Source organism: Hippopotamus amphibius, chromosome 9 (genome assembly GCF_030028045.1).
Source record: "Hippopotamus amphibius kiboko isolate mHipAmp2 chromosome 9, mHipAmp2.hap2, whole genome shotgun sequence".
Classification (NCBI taxonomy): domain Eukaryota; kingdom Metazoa; phylum Chordata; class Mammalia; order Artiodactyla; family Hippopotamidae; genus Hippopotamus; species Hippopotamus amphibius.
This window is the reverse complement of record NC_080194.1, coordinates 140457815-140472240: the sequence shown is the minus strand read 5'-3', so window position 1 is coordinate 140472240 and position 14426 is coordinate 140457815. Positions and strand designations below refer to the sequence as shown.

At 59.7% G+C, this 14426-nt stretch overlaps 1 protein-coding gene across 1 annotated transcript; it reads left to right on the top strand.

Annotated features, from left to right (window-relative positions):
* Nucleotides 1-1420: 1420 nt before the first annotated feature.
* On the top strand, nucleotides 1421-14426 carry SLC29A4 (solute carrier family 29 member 4). Its single transcript, XM_057750473.1, has 10 exons — nucleotides 1421-1602; nucleotides 5118-5243; nucleotides 5519-5632; nucleotides 6096-6224; nucleotides 8352-8426; nucleotides 9673-9920; nucleotides 10948-11086; nucleotides 11203-11390; nucleotides 12181-12421; nucleotides 13519-14426. The coding sequence occupies exons 1-10, from the start codon at nucleotides 1431-1433 to the stop codon at nucleotides 13659-13661; spliced, it is 1575 nt and encodes a 524-aa protein (XP_057606456.1). The 5' UTR covers nucleotides 1421-1430; the 3' UTR covers nucleotides 13662-14426.

The following is a 14426-nucleotide window of genomic DNA, read 5'->3' as shown; positions in this document are numbered from 1 at the left end:
TGTGTGCTCCAGTGCGCAGTTTCAAAATGGGTGGTATAAAACTCCTAGAGGAAAACATAGGCAGAGCACTCTATGACATACATCAAAGCAAGATCCTTTTTGACCCACCTCCTAGAATAATGGAAATAAAATCAAGAATAAACAAATGGGACCTAATGAAACAAAAGCTTTTGCACAGCGAAGTAAACCATAAACAAGACAAGAAGACACCCCTCAGAATGGGAGAAAATACTTGCCAATGAAGCAACTGACAAAGGATTAATCTCCAAAATATACAAGCAGCTCATTCAGCTTAATACCAAAAAAGCAAATAACCCAATCCACAAATGGGCGGAAGACCTAAATAGACGTTTCTCCAAAGACATACAGATGGCCAACAAACACATGAAAAGATGCCCAACATCACTAATCATTAGAGAAATGCAAGTCAAAGCCACAATGAGGTATCACCTCACACCAGTCAGAATGGCCATCATCACAAAATCTGGAAACAATAAATGCTGGAGAGGTGTGGAGAAAAGGGAACCCTCCTGCACTGTTGGTGGAAATGTAAGTTGGTACAGCCACTATGGAAAACAGTTTGGAGGTTCCTTAAAAAACTAAAACTGGAACTACCATATGATCCAGTAATCCCACTACTGGGCATATACCCAGAGAAAACCATAATCCAAAAAGAAACATGTACCATAATGTTCATTGCAGCACTATTTACAATAGCCAGGACATGGAAACAACCTAAATGCCCATCAACAGATAAATGGATAAAGAAGATGTGGCACATACATACAATGGAATATTACTCAGCCATAAAAAGGAATGAAATGGAGCTATATGTAGTGAGGTGGATTGACCTAGAGACTGTCATACAGAGTGAAGTAAGCCAGAAAGAGAAAACAAATACCGTATGCTAACTCATATATACGGAATCTTAAAAAAAAAAAAAAAAAAAAAGGTACTTATGAACCCAGTTGACAGGGCAAGAATAAGGATGCAGATGCAGAGGATGGACTAGAGGACACAGGGTTGGGGGGCAGGGGGCAAAGGGGAAGCTGGGAGGAAGTGAGAGAGTAGCATAGACATAGATACACTACCCACTGTAAAATAAATAGCTAGGGGGAAGTTGCTGTATAACAAAGGGAGATCAACTCGATGATGGGTGATGCCTTAGAGGGCCAGAACAGGGAGAGCGGGAGGGAGGGGATGTAGGGATATGTGTATACATACAGCTGATTCACCTTGGTGTGCCTCAAAAGCTGGTACAAGAGTGTAAAGCAATTATATTCCAATAAAGAGCTTAAAAAAAAATGGGTGGGATGAATAGAGAGGATGGTGCCCGGGCACGCAGGCTTGGCTGTGTGACAGTGGGGCGGGGGTCCTCTCCTGCCCCCCCCACAGCCAGCCTCCTCTGCTTTCTCTGCAGCAGGGCTGCCATGGGCTCGGTGGGCAGCCAGCGCCTCCAGGAGCCCAGCGTGGCGAGCACGCCGCACAGGAGCACAGGGGTGAGCTTCAGCTTCGACAGCAGCCAGCTGGAGGAGGCCGTGGCAGGGGTGGCCCAGGCCCAGGGCGCTAGGGCCAGGGGCATCCCGGTGTTCACGGACTCTGGTGAGTGAGGGTGTGGCCAGGGTGTGTGCCCCAAAGCAGGGACGGCCATGGGAGCCCTCAGGAGCCTTCCTGGGACGGGAAACCTTCGGGGGTGGGGGGTCATTGAGCCCGGGAGCCTGCATCGGTCAGGATGGAGTAGATCTGCTGCAGGAACAAAGGAGCCCACTGGCCCTGTGCCTTCACCAATGCCATGTGCCCCGGGAAGATTCCATCTTAACGTGGGTTTCTACAACCACTGGGCAGGTGGAAGAGCACACAGCAAATCATGCGCTGGTCCATATGTAAACTTCTGTCTGCAATCGATGCATATTGTGTTGGCCGCGTTCTTTGGCCAGAGCAAGCCATTCCTCACTTCAGTGGAGACAGGAGTGTCTGAAAAGAGGGAGACTGATGTGAGGTTCAAAGACCCCGGTTTTTGGGAATTCCCTGGCAGTCTAGTGGTTAGGACTCTGTGTTTTCAGTGCTGCAGTTGAACCCGAGGACCTGGGTTCAATCCCTGGTCAGGAAACTAAGATCCCACAAGCCATGCAGCACGGCCAAAAAAAAAACCAAAAATAAGAACAAAACCAAAGACCCAGTTTTCTACCTGGCTGTGTGTCCTTGGGCAAGAGCCTCAACCTCTCTGAGCCTCAGGTTCCCTACATGGAGAAAACAGGCCAGTTGCCTGTGAGATCAGACTTGTAGAATGTGCAGCGTGTGGGTCTGGAGTCAGGCAGATTTGAGTTCCACCTCAGCCCCCGTCTCTTTGTCCATTCAGGGACCTTGGGCAAGTCACTGTTCTCTGGGCCTTAGTTTCTTCATCTGGAAAAGGGGAATGATCCTGGAGCCACCATAACATGCTTGCAACAGGATCCACAAAACGTGGTTTAGGACATTTCCTGGCACTCAGGAATCCTCCTCTAAGGGATAGCTCATCTTGGGGGTGGCTATAGGTTATACCAGGACCAGTTCAGGCTCAGACAAGGGGGCTTATTCTCAGGTTCCATCACCTCTCTGCAAATGGGGAGTGGAGATTCTGCTGGCTGAGGCCCACACTGGGTGGGGATGATCTCCCTGCACCCGTGTGTGTGGATGGTCAGCTCAGGGCCCACCCCCAAGGTGCCAGGCTTCTGGGCAGGCAGTGGATAGTGTGGTAGTGGCCATAGAAGTGGATGGTAGCCATGGTAACCAGGGCAGTGGTCATGGCCATGGTGATGGTGGCTGCATCAGTCAAGGTTCTACCAGAGCCAGCAGGATAGACAGACAGACAGACCTAGAAAGAGAGTTCAAGATGCATTACAGATACATACATCTCTGTACGGATTTATTGCAGGACATTGGCAAACTAAAGGGGAGGCTGACTAAGCCAACCTGAAGTCCATCAGGCAGGTGGTCAGGATGGAGGAGCACAAGCAGGCTGGAATCCCAGGGGCACGAGCTGTTTGGGGTCCCTGAGCTCTGGGAAGGCCTCAAGGTCTTACCTGATTAGGTCAGGCCCACCCAGGGTCTCCCTTTTGTTTGAACCTGAAATATCTAAGGAGCTGCTTTGCAAAATCTTTTCACAGCAGCACCTTGGTCAGCATTTGATTGAACAACTGAGGACTGTGGTTCAGCCTCCAAGCTGACCTGCGAATTGGCCATCACAGTTCACCCCTGGCCTCCTGTACACAGCTCCCTAAACCACAGTTAACCTCCAAATAAAGACACTAACAGTAAGACTCCCACCTGCCAGGCATAAGCAACCCCTGTAACCCCTGTACGAACAAAAACACACAAACCCTTGCCCCAGAGGATGCAAAGTCCTTGTGTGGTGGTGTTCACACCTCTCCTCGGGTCCCCGTCACTTCGGTACTGAGATACAGAGTTAGCTGTTATGAGCACATCTTATGGGAGATGACACAGGGGTGAGAAAGGGAATACAGTAAAAGCATTTGATGAATACATACACACACACGTTCCTATCGACATAAGGAAGAAATACTCGTAGCAATTAGTCCTCGCGTCTGTGACGGGTCACGTGGTTGCAGCTGGTATTTCTAACACCTTCTCCCACCACCCACCCATCCCGTATTCCCTTTGCCCACCACAAGCACCTTAACTGGTCACGGTTCTTTACCTGGTGCGTGACCCAACCTTCATTCTTTTTTTTCCCCACCCTGGATGCACCATGTGGCTTATGGGATTTTACTTCCTCGACCAGGGATCAAACCCGGGGCCCCAGCAGGGAGAGTGCCGCCTCCTAACCACCGGACGGCCAGGGGATCCCCTCAACCTTCCTTCTTTAAGGGTCCGGGCCACCAGCAGTCCGGCTGGACTTGGGTTGGTGTTGTTTTCCCTGAGTGTGTCACAGGGAGTACGCGTCCTGAGAGAGGCCATGACGACCGTCCTGTCTTGCAGACCTGCTCTCTTACTCCCACACATGGGAGCAACCTGATTTCCCCGTGATGGTCGGGGTCAGTCCCGCAGCCAGCGCAGCGACCCTGTCCTCTGCAGGGTCCCTGTGTCTCGGGGTGGAACCGTTCCTCCCTTTGGGGTGAAGCCCCCGGACCAGCGGAGCCTCGGGCCATGGGGGTGGGAAGCGGACATTTGCTCTAAGGGTCACAGTGAGCGGTCCTGCCCCCGCCTCCGCCCGTGGTTCCTGGATATGTGAATGCTAACTGTAGGAGAATCGGCCCCGTGTCCTGGGCGCTGATTTAGAGTGTAGACAGCCTCCCAGAGGACACTGCCTCAGCCCCACCACCACTGGTCTGGCCACCCAGCTGGCCCCGGAGCTGAGTCTCTAAAAGGCCATTTCACCGTTCTCTCCAGCCAGCTGCTTCAGTGGCCGTGATGGTGAGAGTCTCAGTGGCAGTGGCCTCTTGGTGATGGACAGTGGCCGTGGTTTTGGTGGTTGTATGTCTAGCAGCCATGACTGATGACTGGGGCAGCTGTGGCCATGAAGGTGGACACTGGCCATGGTGACAGTGACCACAGTTACCATGGCTGTGCAGGTGATGAAAACAGCCATGACATGGTGGCTCTCGCAACCATGGCTATGGGGAGGGACGGTGGCCAGGGTGATGGCAGCCGTGAGGCTGGTGGGTACGGCGGCAGTGCCCGCAGGGATGACGGACCGTGGGTGGGGGATGGTGGCCATCATGGTGGGTACGATGGTGACAGTGGCCATGGTGCTTGGTGACTTTGATCATGGCCATGACGGCGGTGGTCTGGGCGGCTGTGGCCGTAGTGATGGAGAGTGGCCATGGTCATGATGGCTTTGGTGGCTTGGATATAGTGGGAGTGGCCATGGGACGGTGGTCATGATGGTGGCTAAGGTGGCAGTGGTTCTGGTGGCAGCGACAGATGAATGGTGGCCTGGGATGGTGGGGTGCCATGTCTGTGGTTAGGCGCACAGCCGGAGTGGCTGTGGCTGTGGTGGTCATGATGGTAGATGCTGTGGGACTGTGGCCATGGTGGCGGACCACAACCCTGATGTGGTGGCCGTGGCCACCAGTGGGCTCACCCGCATCTCACCTGGTGTCTGGGCTCATCGGCAGAGGAGCCGGTGCCTGACGACCGCTACCACGCCATCTACTTTGCGATGCTGCTGGCTGGTGTGGGCTTCCTGCTGCCGTACAACAGCTTCATCACCGACGTGGACTACCTGCACCACAAGTACCCAGGTGGGTCCCCACAGTCGCGTCCTGCCATCACACACTGCCCTGCACACTCAGCTCGGGCCTGCCACCCTCCAGAAACCCCTCGGGTGGGACCTCGCTCAGGGAGCTCGTTTTATTCAAACCCTAGCTCAGCTGTGAATTGCTGTGTGACCCCAGGGCAGCCGCTCACCCTTTCTGGGCTGTCAGCCCCTTTGGGGCAGAGGGAGGAAGCAGTGCCCAGTGGGGGCAGGTGCAGGGGTGGGGCTCCCCTGAGCCCCTGCTACCCTCCCCCGCCCCAGGGACCTCGATCGTGTTTGACATGAGCCTCACCTACATCCTGGTGGCGCTGGTGGCCGTGCTCCTGAACAACGCGCTGGTGGAGAGACTGAGCCTGCACACGAGGATCACGGCGGGTATGCCGCCCACCCGGCTCCCAGCCCGCACACCTGGCCGCACGCACCCTCCATTCCCTGCGTGTGCCTCACTCTCCTTGTCTGTAAGATGGGCACACCTAGGAATGTCATGGGGTTCAGCTATGAAGACGGGCAGGCCCAGCGGGTGCAGCGCACACGGACGTGACCCCCGCACCTGGGGAGGCCGCTGTGCGTCCCACGTGTGTCCCAGGGCCTGTGCTCTTCCCTGCTCTTCCTCTCCCACTTGTCTCCGTGGTAACATTCAGCTTCAAAGCCCAGCTCAAAAGGCGCCTCCTCCAGGAAGCCTTCCAGGTGCCCCTCTTAGACCTCTAGGATGTCCGCACCCGCCCAGTATTAAGGGGAAGGGCAGAGAGAGGGCTCCTCAGACCTGGCTCTATGAGGGGATGAGGGGGCTCCCGCAGCCCACCGCCCATCGCCCCCTCTCTGGCCTCTCCCCACACAGGCTACCTCTTAGCCTTGGGCCCCCTCCTCTTCATCAGCATCTGCGACGTGTGGCTGCAGCTCTTCTCTCGTGACCAGGCTTACGCCATCAACCTGGCCGCGGTGGGCACCGTGGCCTTCGGCTGCACAGGTAGGGCCGGGGGCCGGGGTGGGTGAGCCCCCCGGGTGCCCACTGCAGGCTGTTCCACCGCCTGTTCGCGTGCTGGGGGCACGTTACATGGGGTGAGCCAGGCTCGGTGCCGGTACGTGTCCGTGGGCACACACACTGCACACCCACCGGCCGGCACGCGCTCGGCACACAGTGTCAGAGCACACCCGCCACGCACACGTCTGCACACCCACGTGCCACGTGGACATCGAGGCGGGTCCCTTGTTTTCTCAGGTCTAAACTGTGCCTCACAAACTCTCCTGCCCATGTCACCGTGTCACTGTGTTTCTCTTCAGTGGTGGCTTTCAAAGTTTGGTGGGGTTTTTTTTTTTAGTTTTTTTTTTAAGATGTTTATTTTATTTTTGGCTGCATCGCTTCTTAGTTGCAGCACGTGGGATCTTCGTTGAGGCACGTGGGATCTTTCGTTGTGGCGTGTGGGCTTCTCTCTAGTTGTGGCGTGCAGGTTTTCTCATCTCTAGTTGTGGTGCGCAGGCTCCAGGGCCCATGGGCTCTGTAGTTGTGGTGTACAGGCTCTCTAGCTGACACGTGCGAGCTCAGTAGTTCTGGCGCGCAGGCTTAGTTGCCCTGCGGCACGTGGGATCTTAGTTCCCTGACCAGTCAAACCTGTGTCCCTTGTGTTGTAAGGCGGATTTTTTTACCACTGGACCACCAGGAAAGTCCCCAAACATATTTTTTTAAATGTTTTATTCTGAAATGATTTCAAACCTATGGAAAGTTTTAAGAATAATATACTGAGTTCCCGTGCACCCTTCACCTAGATTCACCAATTGTTAACATTTTCCCGCATATGCTTTCTTTCCTAATCTTGCTTTCTCTGTTCCCCCCACCCCACCTTCTAAAGTAGATGTTTATATATAAATTTTCCCCCTAAATATATATAAATGTAAAATAATACATGTTTTCTCTTTAAGCCATTCGGGAGTTACTTGCAGACATCATCACACTTCTTGCCTGAACACTAGCAGTTCAGGGTGTTTAACCGATAAACCTAAAACATTTCTTCTAGAACCATGTTTACAGTTGCCAACGTCAGGACATTTAACATTGATACAGTACATTATCAAATCTATGAACTGTATTCAGATTTCACCGACTGTCCCGATAATGTCCTTTACAGCGTTTGGTTTTTCTCACCCAGGACCCCGCCCAGGATCGCACATTGCATTACTGGTCACATCTTTAGTCTCCCTTAATCCGAACGGTCCTCAGCCTTTCTCTGTCTTTTGTGGCAGTGACGTTTGCAAAGGTCCAGGCCAGTTGCTCTGTTGATCATGACTTCCAGGAAGAAACACATTTCACATTATGACCCAGCAAACGTGTGTGTGTGTGTGTGTGTGTGTGTGTTTATAAATGAAACCAAGGCTTTGTGAAACCATATTCTCAATCCAGGCATTTCACTCAGGTCTCTTCTGTTCTACTTCATTTTAAAAACAAAAACAAAAACAAATGCTGGTGATGAGCAGGAGATCCTAGCTTGCCAGCCCTGCTCCAGGGTTTACATGTAGGCGTGGAGTCACTGGACCGTAGGGCGTGAGCCAGTGTGATTTCATTTTCCCCGGATACTGCTGCACTTCTGTCTTGTTGGTCAGGATGAGAGAGGTTTTGCTGGTAACAAATGAGCCCGGAAATGCCAGTGGCTTCGCAGAACCAGGCTCATTTCTGGCTCTCGCTACACGTCCACCATGTTGGCAGGGTTATGTCCACACTCGGACTGACAGCGGCTCCCTGTCTAACACACGGCCTCTTCTGTGGCCACCCCTGGGGAAGAATAGCCCAGAAGACCACGTGGGCTGTTCCTACCCGGTCCAGGAGTGACGCGCATCATTTCTGCTGGGGGGTGAATAACCACAGGGGGTTGGGGAGCCTGAGTCCCGGGTGGGGATGTGGAAGGCAGGACTGAGCTATGTGGGGGAGGGGTGCTGTTTCCATCACGCCCTGCGAGGGGGTTGGACATGGTCCCTCTGCCCCCAGCGGTGGTAACATCTTTTCCCGCACCCTTGCCAGCAGTGTTCTCAAACGTCTGAATTCTGTTCCAAGCCAATAGGTGATAAGTGGTGTCTCATAGTTAACTTCTCTCTCTCTCTCAAGTGCAGCAATCCAGCTTCTACGGGTACACGGGGATGCTGCCCAAGAGGTACACGCAGGGGGTGATGACGGGGGAGAGTGAGTATCCGCAGACCCCAGGAGCGGGGCGCTGGGCTGCCTGGGCTCTTGGACCCTCTTCCTGGGACCCAGGAGGGGCTTATGAGCTTTGGGCACGCGGGGCTGGGAGGGGGTGCGGGGGTGGGACTCCCAGACGGGAAGGATGCGGCTGTGAGAGGTATGGTCTCTTGCGGTGTGCGGTCCTTTGTGACGTGAGGAGCGTGTGTTCCTCTGAGATCGGGTCTAGACTGTCTTGGAGCGCCTGTGCGAGGCGGGTGCGTGGGGTCAGCCCATCCACACCCGTGATGTCAAGTGCCAGCCCTCCGCATCAAGCTCTCCTCAGATCCCCAGACCTACGAGCCATCCTGACTTGGCGTCTCACTTTCCCAAGCCCACCTGTCATCTCTGCGCCCCCCCCAGCCCCGCTCAATGAAGGGCACCCCCTCGCTCAAACCTAAAACCCACCCGACACCCAGTTCTCCTCCAAGTTGTGTGCACCTGCCCTCCGTTCCCGCCCCCAATCTGAGCAGCTGACTCCCCGTCTTGCCCTGCCAGCCCCTCTCAACACTGGGGCAGCACGGCCCTCAGCCCGGCCCCAAGCACCAGAGGCCCCGCACTGTGACGTGCCTCATCCAGATGCTCTCACCGTCCTTCCGCGCCTGGATGGGCCAGGCTCAGTGGGGCGGTCTGGCCGAACACACATGGACTCTGGTCCCCATTTCTCCCCTTTGGGATACTCTGTAACCTCTACCATACGGTGAGGTGCCCCCCAGAGCGCCGAGCCTGGCGTCTGTGGAGTTTGGTTCCAGGAAGGCACCCTGCTCGCTGTGACCCCCCTCCCACTTTCCCCTGGGACCTCAGGACCCCACCCACCTGGTTCCAAGCCCACCACGTTCTTTCAGCTCCTCCAACACAAACACGCAGAGCTCATGCCAGCCCCCTGCCAGGGATGCTCGTCCCCTAGTCTCTCTGCCTGTCCCCCTAAATCCTGCACAGTCATGGGTGTTTTTCTGTGACCTGTTTGGGGCCTCTGCCCACTGAGCCCCAGAAGGAAAGGGCCGTGTGTGTCACCCCACTGTGTCCCCAGGGCGGGTCGGTGCCAGGCACGGCAGCAGGCACTCCGTCAGTGCTCCTGGGGGGTGCGTGTGAGCAGGCGGCAGGCCGGGGAAGGGCGGTCTGCACGGACGCAGCCGGTGGGCATCCATGGCCGGGGCGGGGCCTGCGGCGGGGTGGGGGAGGGGCGGCGTCACGGCCCCTCTCCCCGCAGGCACGGCGGGCGTGATGGTCTCCCTGAGCCGCATCCTCACCAAGCTGCTGCTGCCGGACGAGCGGGCCGGCACGCTCATCTTCTTCCTGGTGTCCGCGGGCCTGGAGCTGCTCTGCTTCCTGCTGCACCTGCTGGTGCGGGGCAGCCGTTTCGTGCTCTACCACACGGCGCGGCCCCGCCACGGCCGCGCGGGCCGCAGGGCCGGCTACCGCGTGCACCACGACGTGGCGGCCGAGGACGTGCACTTTGTAAGTCGCTGGCACGGCCGCCCCCGTCCCAGCCTGGCGGCTCCGGCCGCGGCCCCCCTCCCGCTCCAGCTCCTCCTGTGGCCCCAGGCTCTTTCCCACGCGACCTCCTCGGTTCTGTGGGCTAAGCTTTCATCCCTTCGTGGCACCATGCCCCTGTGGCCTGAGCCCCCCGTGGCTGTGATGCCCAGGTCTGTGCCCTGACACACCCCGCCCCGGCTATGACAGCCCACCCATGAGGCCTGAGCCCCACGTCCACACCCCCTCTGCGGTGGCCCAGCCCTGTGGCCTGAGCCCCACGTCCACACCCCCTCTGCGGTGGCCCAGCCCTGTGGCCTGAGCCCCACGCCCAGCCCCTCTGCGGTGGCCCAGCCCTGTGGCCTGAGCCCCACGTCCACACCCCCTCTGCGGTGGCCCACCCATGAGGCCTGAGCCCCACGCCCACCCCCTCTGCGGTGGCCCACACCTGTAGCCTGAGCCCCACGTCCACACCCCCTCTGCGGTGGCCCACACCTGTAGCCTGAGCCCCACGTCCACACCCCCTCTGCGGTGGCCCACACCTGTAGCCTGAGCCCCCCCCCAGGCCCGCCCAGAGCCGTCCTGGGGGCTGGGGCGCCCTCTGGCGGCGGCAGCGCCACATAGCAACCCCCACAGGCCCAGGGATGGCGGGTGTGGACCGGGAGGCGCAGGGGGGTCAGGCCACGAGGAGGGCAGGGCAGGGGGAGCCAGAACGCTCCCGAAGACGTCGTTCCCGCGAGTCACCCTTGCTGGGCTCTCGGCTGCGGACACCGCGGTAGCCAGCGGTGGGCCCCAGGGAGGCCTGCTGTGACAAGGCCCAGGTCGGAAACCGGGGCCCCCTTGATGGTCAGGGAGGCCGAGACCGGAGCCCTGCGCTGGGCGGAGGGGGCGTGGGGGGCAGAGGGAAGCGCCCGGAGGCTCAGCGGCTGGGGGGAGCTTGGCGTGCTCGCGGGACAGCGAGGAGGCCGCAGGGGCCCCCGCCCAACCCCGGCCCACCCCGCTTTCCCGCCAGGAGCATCAGGGCCCGGGCCTGGCCGACGGCGGGTCCCCGAAGGACAGCCCAGCCCACGAGGTGCCCGGCCGCGGGGGCGCCTACACGCGCTTCGACGTGCCTCGGCCGGGAATCAGGCGCAGCTGGCCCTCCTTCCGAGGTGCGGCGGGCGGGGCCGCGTCCCGGCTGCGCGCGGGGGCGGGGGGCGGGGCTGGAGGGCTCAGGCGGGCAGGGGGCCTCGGGGGGCCGCCCCCCGACCTTGCCGGCCGCCCACAGCCCTGCTGCTGCACCGCTACGTGGTGGCCCGCGTCATCTGGGCGGACATGCTCTCCATCGCCGTGACCTACTTCATCACGCTGTGCCTGTTCCCGGGCCTCGAGTCCGAGATCCGCCACTGCATCCTGGGCGAGTGGCTGCCCATCCTCATCATGGCCGTGTTCAACCTCTCTGACTTCGTGGGCAAGGTGGGCGCCCGCCCCGGCCCTGGGGGGAGGACGCCGTGGGCGGGGGGCGGGAGACACCAGGGCCCCTGGGGCGGCGCAGGCCCCGAATTGCGGACGCACCGCGGCTCCAGGTGGGGGGGGGGGGGTGGGAGCCGAGCCGCGTCCCAGACCACAGCCGCGGTGGGGGTGGGGGGCAGGGTCGCTCTGGAGGGCGGCTGTGTCCCAGAGGCCGGCACCTGGCTCTCACCCCTCCGCCCCACCCTCGCTAGTTGATGGGTGTCTGACGGCACAGGGGCGGGCACACGAAGGGGAGCAGGAGCGCCCGGAAGTGGCTGGCCTGTCGCTGGCCTTCTCTAGAAGAAGGCAAGGTTCAGAGAGGGAGAGCCATCTGCTTGGGGTCACACAGCTGGGAGGTCTGAGAAACGCGAGTGTGTGCTTCCCGAGGGAGTAAAGCTTAGTGAGCGGCTTCAGCTGCTACCACTGCCTACGGGCCGACGCCGGCGGGGCTGACCCTCTGGGCCTCCACCTCCTCGTTTCTCAAATAGGATCAAGAGCCCCACCGGGTGGGGGTGCTGTGAGGACTGAAACGGGCCACGTGTGTTGTGTTTAGCTGGGTGTCGGGCACACGGCAAGGACCGTGTGTTGCCACGATGAGGGGTTTGTGGGTTTCCGTGGACAGAGCTGGGTAGGGACAGGGACACGGCCTGAGCCGGGAGTGTCCGGGGACGGGGTGTGTCTGGAGGCGGCGGGGAAGATGCGAGGGGGCGGGCTCGGGGAGAGGCAGGGGACCCACACGTCTGCCTCCGCACAGATCCTGGCGGCGCTGCCCATGGACTGGCGGGGCACCCACCTGCTGGCCTGCTCCTGCCTCCGCGTGGTCTTCATCCCGCTGTTCATCCTGTGCGTCTACCCCAGCGGCACGCCTGCCCTCCGCCACCCGGCCTGGCCCTGCGTCCTCTCCCTGCTCATGGGCATCAGCAACGGCTACTTCGGCAGCGTGCCCATGATCCTGGCGGCGGGCAAAGTGAGCCCCAAGCAGCGGGAGCTGGCAGGTAAGGCCCCATGAGGCCCGCACCCGGCTTGCCTGCGGGACCGTCCATGGCCAGGCAGGGAAGCCCAGGCCCATAGCCGTCAAAGCCACACAGCGAGAAGCTGCATTTGGGTCCCTGGGTCAGGTCAGCCTGGGAGCTCATAGCTGGGGACGTGCGCCAGCCTCTTCCTCCTTCGTCCGTCCTACAACTACTTGGTGAGCTGTGCCGGCACCAGGCACTGTTCTAGGCTTTGTGGACACAGTGGCGACAAAACAGCGATTCCTGTGCTTTGGGGTTGACTGTCTACAGGTGACAGAGACAGATTACAAAAAGATGTAATATGTTGGATGGTGATGAGCGTGACTGAGGAATGTGAAACAGCAGCGGGATGAGGGAGTCAGGATGGGGGCTTCACGATGGAAGCAGAGCAGTCTGGGAAGGCTTCACGGAAGAGGTGACTTAAGCAGAGACCTGGAGGAAGTAGTGAGGGGCCAGCCACGTAGCAATGCAAAGGAAGAGTGTTGGGGGTGGCAGGAATAACATGTCCAAAGGCCCTGGGGCAGAAGTGGCCGTGCGTGGCAGGGCAGTGGCGTGAAGAGGCAGGAGGAGCCTGGAAGAAAGTGCTGGATTCTGGGTCTGTTTTGACTGTAGGGCCCAGGCGGCCAGCTGACAGATTGGGAGATGGAGTGAGAAAGGGCCGGGGGGGCTGGGGGTGGGGTGGTGGTGGTCCAAGAAGGACTCCCAGGTTTGGGACTGCTGCTCAGGGCAAGAAGATTGGGTTGCTGTCAAGTGAGATGGGGAAGGGGCACTGGAGGTGGGTTCTAGACACGGTATGTGCAGGAAGCCAAGCAGACATCCCAGGTCATCCATGACGAGGAAGCAGTTGGAGGCGGGAGGCTGGAGAGAAAGGCAGGTGAGGCCTGGTGCACCTGGCATGTCCAGTCAGGGCACAGCAAACAGTCCCCGGGAGGCCGCCTCCCCGGGCAGGAGCTGCCTGTGGTCACTGCTTCCCACCTGAGAAACCAGGGCTTCGGCTCCAGCCCTTGCTGTGGTCCCCCTCCCCAGGGCCCCTCGAGGCCCTGCCCCTCCCGCCAGCTGAGGTCCGGTCCTGTCCGCAGGCAACACCATGACCGTGTCCTACATGACGGGGCTGACGCTGGGCTCGGCCGTGGCCTACTGCACCTACAGCCTCACGCGGGACGCGCACAGCAGCTGCCTCCGCCCCTCTGCTGCCAACGCCTCCTTCCCGCCTGGCCTCTGAGCCAGGCCCGGGCCCCCAGCCCTGTCCAGGGAGGGCCACGGGGCCCCCTCCCCACCCCTGCCTGCAGTGCCTGCGGGGCCCCGGCCTCCTCCCTGTGCCAATAACGCCACCCTCTCTGGGCCCAACCGCTGTCTCTCCGGCCCCAGGGTTCTGCCGAGTTCTCGGAGGCCTGGACGTGTGGCTGCCACAGGGTTCCGCCAGCACTGTGCTCCGCGTCCCGTCTCACGCCGCCCTCCGCGCCCCGCCTGTGTCCAGTGGTCCCAGCGCTAGCCAGGCCAGTGCTCTGAGGGGTCCCATACAGCCGTCCCTGCCATGGGGAGCAGACCACCAGCTGGTGCCCCTCCTGGCGACCCTCACCTGGGTCTGCTTTGAGGGCCCCATGGCCCTGATCACACGGTCCGCCGCACCTCCTTCACCAGGGACCCCTCCCCCACCGACCTCCCCCCTTCCGGATCTTAAACACTGGGTCTCCCCAGCGAAACGCGTTTGCTGTGAAGGAGCTGTAGCCGGGGGTCTGAGTGGTCTCAGCCCGCGGTCTGCGCTGGCCTTCCTGCAGCCCCACCCCACGCCGGCACCCTGTGCACCGGGTACCCACCTGATGCCACAGGCCTGGGGGTCTGTGCCTGCCTGGGGACCCCCATCGACTCCTCTGGCTCCTCCACCTGTGATAGAAGAGGGGGATGGTTTGGGGGCCACAGAGCAGGGCCCACACCCTGACTGATGTCAGCCCGTGACCTAGGCCTTGAGCCCTGTCCAGGGAGGCTC